This window comes from Scomber scombrus, chromosome 12, assembly GCF_963691925.1.
Source record: "Scomber scombrus chromosome 12, fScoSco1.1, whole genome shotgun sequence".
Classification (NCBI taxonomy): Eukaryota; Metazoa; Chordata; class Actinopteri; order Scombriformes; family Scombridae; genus Scomber; species Scomber scombrus.
The window spans coordinates 30,728,599-30,736,098 of record NC_084981.1 but is presented as its reverse complement, the minus strand read 5'-3'; the positions used below and the strand labels follow the sequence as shown (position 1 = coordinate 30,736,098).

The window sequence follows — 7,500 nt, the reverse complement described above, 5'->3', positions numbered from 1 at the left end:
CCCAATGGCTCCCAGCAGAGACCCTGGTACCCCAAACTCCCACAACACCTCCCACAAGGTCCCCTGAGGGACACGGTCCTAAGCCTTCTCCAGGTCCACACAGCACATGTAGACTGGATGTGTGAACTCCCATGACCCCTCCATAACCCCTCCATAACCCCTCCAGGATCCCTGCAGGGTGAAGAGCTGGTCCACTGTTCCACGGCCAGAATCCACATCGCTGCTCCTGAATCAGGTTCAACAACCAGCCGGAGCCTTTCAACAGCAGCTTCTCCTGGAGGCTGAGTACTGTGATCCCTGATAGTTGGAGCCTCCGGTCTGCCAGTCCATGGGTCCCTGTCCCTCCATGACAGCCCCACAATGTCCAGAACCTTCAGCATCAGGATGACCCTCCTGATGCTGGATCATGGTGTTTGTTATGATCCATGGCTAGCAGTCCAGTTGCTTCAGTTTGAGATGTTTGATTTTTTCTTTTTTAGAAAAATGAAAATAAAGTGAAAGAGTCCTGTAGGGACGGTCTGTGCTCTCAGCTCAGTGTCCTGGTCTTCCTCCCTGCAGGTGCAGCAGCTGCAGGAGCTGCAGACTCGGCTGCAGAAGGAGCAGAGGAGGAGTCAGCAGCTGGAGGAGGCGCTGAGGCTGCAGGCCCAACAGAGCTGCTCCCAGATCAGCATCAAGCAGGTAAACATGAGGCCGGAGCACCATCAGTGGGTCAGTGGGGGGCGCCACAGGGGTCCAGAGTCTCAGTGATGTCACACTGCACGTATCTGAGCCTCAGAGCTGCTCATTCAGCTGTTCTTCCTGTGATGTGTTCAGGGTCAGCACTCAGCTGTTCTTCACTTCCTGTGATGTGTTCAGGGTCAGCACTCAGCTGTTCTTCCTGTGATGTGTTCAGGGTCAGCACTCAGCTGTTCTTCACTTCCTGTGATGTGTTCAGGGTCAGTACTCAGCTGTTCTTCCTGTGATGTGTTCAGAGTCAGCACTCAGCTGTTCTTCACTTCCTGTGATGTGTTCAGGGTCAGCACTCAGCTGTTCTTCACTTCCTGTGATGTGTTCAGAGTCAGCACTCAGCTGTTCTTCACTTCCTGTGATGTGTTCAGGGTCAGCATTCAGCTGTTCTTCACTTCCTGTGATGTGTTCAGAGTCAGCACTCAGCTGTTCTTCACTTCCTGTGATGTGTTCAGAGTCAGCACTCCGCTGTTCTTCACTTCCTGTGATGTGTTCAGGGTCAGCACTCAGCTGTTCTTCCTGTGATGTGTTCAGGGTCAGTACTCAGCTGTTCTTCCTGTGATGTATTCAGGGTCAGTACGAGAAGGCGGTGGCGGCTCTGCAGCAGAGGATGGACGAGCTGGAGGCCAAACTGAAGGCGGTTCGGGTGGTGCTGCAGGAGAAGGTGGAGCAGCTGAAAGAGCAGGTCAGTGAGACGGTCCCTGAACACACCTGTCCTCCTGTCCTCACACACCTGTCCTCACACACCTGTCCTCCTGTCCTCACACACCTGTCCTCACACACCTGTCCCATCTCTCACTGTCCCGTCTGTCTCATCCTCAGATGGTGAAGAACAGGAAGTTGAGCATGCAGCTGCAGGAAGTGTACGTTGAGACGGGTCAGCTGATGAAGGCGCTGCAGGTCACCGAGCAGCGCCAGAAACATGCAGAGAAGAAGAACTTCCTGCTGGAGGAGAAGATGACCGCGCTGAACAACGTGCTGCGAGACGTCGTCCAGGCGGCGCTCGCTACCTAGGACCCCCCCCCCCCCCGAGACACCTGGTGGAGCTTCAGGTTCAGATTTAAACATTGTCTCTGTGAATATTCAGCAGCTCTGAAACTGTAAATAGTTTTTTTTGTGTTCACATTAATTTGTCCACACCTAAAACTCTACAAACACATTTTTAACAGAAACAAATTCAGCAGCGACTTCCTGTGAAGAAGGAAATGAAAGTTACACCTGCAGCATCGATGACATCACAGCTGCTTTGGAGCCAATCACAGCCCAGTATTCAGCTCCCAGCAGAGCTTCATGTTGAATCAGCTGATCATCGGCCAATCAGATCAGTTTATAATAGTAGATGCTGAGTTTTTTTTTTTTTTTACATTGAAACGTGTTGAAGTCACTTTTTAATTATGACTGTTTATTATGAAGCTGGAAAGAAGTTTTTATTTACTGTTAATACTTTTATCAATCATGTATCTGATCACTTGTCACCATCCTCAGCTGTAAAGTCTGTTAAACTGCTTCTGTGACTTTAAGCATCGCTGTGTTTTTATATATATTTTTATTTTTATGTCATAAAAGAAAAACTTATTTTTAATGAGTTTCAGTTTGTTTCTTCCTCAGAGTGAGACTTCCTCCTTGTTCCTTAATTATCACTGTTTTAACATCTGAGTATGGCTCATCTGGTCCTGCCGTCTTAGCAACGCGTCATCTGGACCCGTCATCATAGCAACGCGTCACCTGGACCCGTCGTCATAGCAACGCGTCACCTGGTCCTGTTGTCTTAGCAACGCGTCATCTGGACCCGTCGTCATAGCAACGCATCACCTGGTCCTGTTGTCTTAGCAACGCGTCACCTGGTCCTGTTGTCATAGCAACGAGTCACCTGGACCCGTCGTCTTAGCAACGCGTCACCTGGTCCTGTTGTCATAGCAACGCGTCTCAAACATGAAGGATCTTTATTATAATGACGAGACACAAACAAACGTTTACAAAAAGAAATCTTTAATTTTTATATCAGACATTAAAAATCAAACAGGAATCAATAATCAATAAACTGATGGATCAGGACACGACGTGCTCCAACACGCCCTGACGGATCAGCTGCTCACATTTCCACCGCGGCAGGAAGTGCTGCAGAGGGAGAGAGAGAGAAGCGTTACCATGACAACGAGCTGACAGAGAGGAAGAGGAGGAGGTGATGATGAAGATGAAGTTCTGACCTGACTGTTCTTCTTCAGCAGGATCACCGTCCCGTCATCGATCTCAAACTCTCCGTGATCCTTCAAACACCTCACCTGCAACGTTTATTATTATTATAACTTTATTAATTATAACTTTATTAATTATAGCTTTATTTATTATAACTTTATTAATTATAACTTTATTAATTATAACTTTATTAATTATAACTTTATTTACTATAACTTTATTTATTATAACTTTATTAATTATAACTTTATTAATTATAACTTTATTAATTATAACTTTATTTACTATAACTTTATTTATTATAACTTTATTTATTATAACTTTATTAATTATAACTTTATTTATTATAACTTTATTTATTATAACTTTATTTATTATAACTTTATTAATTATAACTTTATTTATTATAACTTTATTTATTATAACTTTATTAATTATAAACTAACTTTAATTCAGTTTTATTTTCATCAAACAGCTGATTGGACATTTTGAAATAAGATTTTAGCCGTTGCCGTGACGACAGCAGTCTGCTCTCACCTCGATGTAAAGACTCTTGGGTGGTTTCATGTCCTGAGTGATGTCCAGTCCATCGCCCCCCCCCACAGACCTCATGAAGGAGGCCAGAGACTTCTTATACTGGCTGAACCACTGCAGCTACACACACACACACACACACACACACACACACACACACACACACACACACACACACACACACACACACACACACACACACACACACACACACACACACACACACACACACACACACACACACACACACACACACACACACAGTATAAAAACAGCAGCACAACGTTAGTGGAATTTGTCCATAATGAGGTCGGTACCATATAAAGTACCGACCTCCGTAGTGATGTCACTTCCTGTAGCAGTGATGTCACTCACCTCCTCGGCACACATGTGGAATCGAACGTTAGCGGGCAGAACGCTGCCGTACTCCCAACGTAGAGCTCTGATCCTCAGCAGCCGGTCGTACCTGCACAGTCACATGACCACAGCTCAGGGGTGTGTGTGTGTGTATTACAGGTGTGTGTGTGTGTGTGTGTGTATTACAGGTGTGTGTGTGTGTGTGTGTGTATTACAGGTGTGTGTGTGTGTGTGTTTTACAGGTGTGTGTGTGTGTGTATTACAGGTGTGTGTGTGTGTGTGTGTATTACAGGTGTGTGTATTACAGGTGTGTGTGTGTGTATTACAGGTGTGTGTATTACAGGTGTGTGTGTGTAGGTGTGTGTGTGTGTGTATTACAGGTGTGTGTGTGTGTAGGTGTGTGTGTGTGTGTGTGTGTGTGTATTACAGGTGTGTGTGTGTGTATTACAGGTAAGCGGTGATGCAGCGCTGGTTCCTCAGCAGGCAGCAGTGTCTCAGTTTGATAGAAGGAATCAGGTCAGATCGACCAGTTTTCGCCTCGTTGCTGAAACACAAACAATAAATTACATTAATGCTGCAGCTTAGTTCTGTTCTAATGTAAACAAGTTATACACTGTGTGTGTGTGTGTGTATGTATGTGTGTGTGTGTGTATATGTGTGTGTGTGTGTATATGTGTATATGTATGTGTGTGTGTGTGTGTGTGTATCTTGCTGAGGACTCACACATCAGTCTGGTTCTGTTCATAAAGAGATTCCATCTCCTGCAGAACCTGCCTCAGCCCGTCCTCCTGAAACACAAACATTCACTGTTCAATATTAAGTCAGGAAAATATTAATGTTTATTATGTTTAATGACTGATTAACTGACTGACTGATTAACTGACTGACTGACTGATTAACTGACTGATTAACTGATTGACTGACTGATTAACTGACTGACTGATTAACTGACTGACTGACTGATTAACTGACTGACTGACTGATTAACTGACTGATTGACTGATTAACTGACTGACTGACTGATTAACTGACTGACTGACTAATTAACTGACTGACTGATTAACTGACTGATTAACTGACTGACTGATTAACTGACTGATTAACTAACTGACTGACTGACTGATTAACTGACTGATTGACTGATTAACTGACTGACTGATTAACTGACTGACTGACTGATTAACTGACTGACTGATTAACTGACTGACTGATTAACTGACTGATTGACTGATTAACTGACTGACTGATTAACTAACTGACTGACTGATTAACTGACTGACTGATTAACTGACTGACTGATTAACTGACTGACTGACTGATTAACTGACTGATTAACTGACATATATATATATATATACATATACATATATATATATATATATATATATATATATATATACATATACATATATATATATATATATATATACATATATACATACATATATACATATATATATATATATATATATATATATATATATACATATATACATACATATATATATATATACATATATACATACATATATATATATATATATATATATATATATATATATATAACTGAGCATTAAATCAAATGATGTCGTCATGAGGGGAGAATGTGTTTATTATACTGTAAAACAATAAATTCACCTGTGTATAAAACTATTTATTTCAATGCCTGAAACATTAATGTAAACAACATTAATGTAAACAACATTAATGTAAACAACATTAATGTAAACAACATTAATGTAAACAACATTAGCAGCATATTAACTTACTGTAGCTGCTTCTGTCACGTGACACTAAACTAAGCAAATAAACAGTAAACAGTTTGAATCACTATGGCGGGAAAGATGATTACTGTTGCATCTGCTGCTCTGAGCCTCGGTAACAGATTCAGGATCAGATAGAAGCTGCTGATCCTGTTTCACTACAATCTGCATGACTGTGTGTGTCTCTGTGTGTGTGTGTGTGTGTGTGTGTGTGTGTGTGTGTGTGTGTGTGTGTGTTAGTGTGTGTGTGTGTTAGTGTGTGTGTGTGTTAGTGTGTTTGTCTCTGTGTGTGTGTGTGTGTGTGTGTGTGTGTGTGTGTGTGTTAGTGTGTGTGTGTGTTAGTGTGTTTGTCTCTGTGTGTGTGTTAGTGTGTGTGTGTGTGTGTGTGTCCCTGTGTGTGTGTTAGTGTGTGTGTGTGTGTGTGTGTGTCTCTGTGTGTGTGTTAGTGTGTGTGTGTGTGTGTGTGTCTCTGTGTGTGTGTTAGTGTGTGTGTGTGTGTGTGAATAACCGGTCGTACCGGAGGGAACTCACGTTAAAGGCGGGCAGCTGACCGTCGCTGCTCCGCTGCAGTTCTCTGATCAGCTCGGTAACTTTCTCACAGAACATCCTGCCGGTAAACACGGAGCACCGGACCCTCTGTTACCCGCCGGTTAACGGGAGGCAGCGCGCGCTTTCGCGGCAAAAATCACAGACGTGCTTGATGACGATAGTGTGACGTCAGGTCCGGGTCCGGCTGCCGGGGAGGGACAAACATCAGAGAGCGAGTTAGCTGCTGCTGCGTTTAAAGATTAAACAGTTAAATGTTATAAAGTTTAAAGGTTTGAATGTTTGTTTAGTGACTCAGAGAGATGTGCTGAAGCTGCTCCTCCTGCTGCGGACTGAGAGGTGAGACTATGACCTCTAATCAGCTGTTACACACACGCTTCCGGTTAGCAGCTTTACCCTAAACATATAAACATGGTGTTAAAGTTATTACCTAATACTTTATTACAGGTTAGCTTCTATGATACGTTTGAGTCACAGCGGAAACTACAGCTTCTCTTAGTAGTAAAAGTATTACAGTATTATGAGTGATGTAGTATGCAGTATTATAGTAAAAGTACTGCAGTATTATGAGTGATGTAGTATGCAGTATTACAGTAAAATTACTGCAGTATTATAGTGATGTAGTATGCAGTATTACAGTAAAAGTACTGCAGTATTATGAGTGATGTAGTATGCAGTATTACAGTAAAAGTACTGCAGTAGTATAGTGATGTAGTATGCAGTATTACAGTAAAAGTACTGCAGTATTATAGTGATGTAGTATGTAGTATTACAGTAAAAGTACTGCAGTATTATAGTGATGTAGTATGCAGTATTACAGTAAAAGTACTGCAGTATTATAGTGATGTAGTATGCAGTATTACAGTAAAAGTACTGCAGTATTATAGTGATGTAGTATGCAGTATTACAGTAAAAGTACTGCAGTATTATAGTGATGTAGTATGTAGTATTACAGTAAAAGTACTGCAGTATTATAGTGATGTAGTATGCAGTATTACAGTAAAAGTACTGCAGTATTATGAGTGATGTAGTATGCAGTATTACAGTAATAGTACTGCAGTATTATAGTGATGTAGTATGCAGTATTACAGTAAAAGTACTGCAGTATTATAGTGATGTAGTATGCAGTATTACAGTAAAAGTACTGCAGTATTATAGTGATGTAGTATGCAGTATTACAGTAAAAGTACTGCAGTATTATGAGTGATGTAGTATGCAGTATTACAGTAAATTAATCAGCTGACTGAACTTAAAGGACCAACTTGTAAATATTTCTTGTATGAACTCATGAAATGAAACGATGATTATTATCAGAGTAAGTAACCGTGTGACGGGTCAGCAGGGGTCAAAGGTCAGCAGGGGTCAATCTGACACATCA

At 41.8% G+C, this 7,500-nt stretch overlaps 3 protein-coding genes across 3 annotated transcripts in view; 2 read left to right on the top strand and 1 right to left on the bottom strand.

Annotated features, from left to right (window-relative positions):
- Positions 1 to 2,241, top strand: part of ninl (ninein-like) — a 28,218-nt gene extending 25,977 nt beyond the window's left edge. The window contains exons 28-31 of the mRNA XM_062430398.1: positions 559 to 678; positions 1,298 to 1,411; positions 1,549 to 1,778; positions 1,896 to 2,241. Of these exons, the coding sequence (XP_062286382.1) occupies positions 559 to 678; positions 1,298 to 1,411; positions 1,549 to 1,740 (426 nt within the window). The 3' untranslated portion in view covers positions 1,741 to 1,778; positions 1,896 to 2,241. The remainder of the gene's footprint in view (positions 1 to 558; positions 679 to 1,297; positions 1,412 to 1,548; positions 1,779 to 1,895) is intronic.
- A 497-nt stretch (positions 2,242 to 2,738) lies between these two features.
- On the bottom strand, positions 2,739 to 6,238 carry gins1 (GINS complex subunit 1 (Psf1 homolog)). Its single transcript, XM_062430397.1, has 7 exons — positions 6,108 to 6,238; positions 4,537 to 4,601; positions 4,262 to 4,357; positions 3,832 to 3,922; positions 3,460 to 3,576; positions 2,934 to 3,008; positions 2,739 to 2,844 (listed from the first exon to the last, which is right to left on the bottom strand). Exons 1-7 carry the CDS (start codon positions 6,180 to 6,182, stop codon positions 2,776 to 2,778), a joined length of 588 nt encoding a protein of 195 aa, XP_062286381.1. The 5' UTR covers positions 6,183 to 6,238; the 3' UTR covers positions 2,739 to 2,775.
- Positions 6,239 to 6,318: 80 nt separating this feature from the next.
- Positions 6,319 to 7,500, top strand: part of abhd12 (abhydrolase domain containing 12, lysophospholipase) — a 21,554-nt gene continuing 20,372 nt past the window's right edge. Inside the window, exon 1 of the mRNA XM_062430394.1 lies at positions 6,319 to 6,461. The gene's annotated coding sequence lies outside the window, so the exon portion shown is untranslated. The remainder of the gene's footprint in view (positions 6,462 to 7,500) is intronic.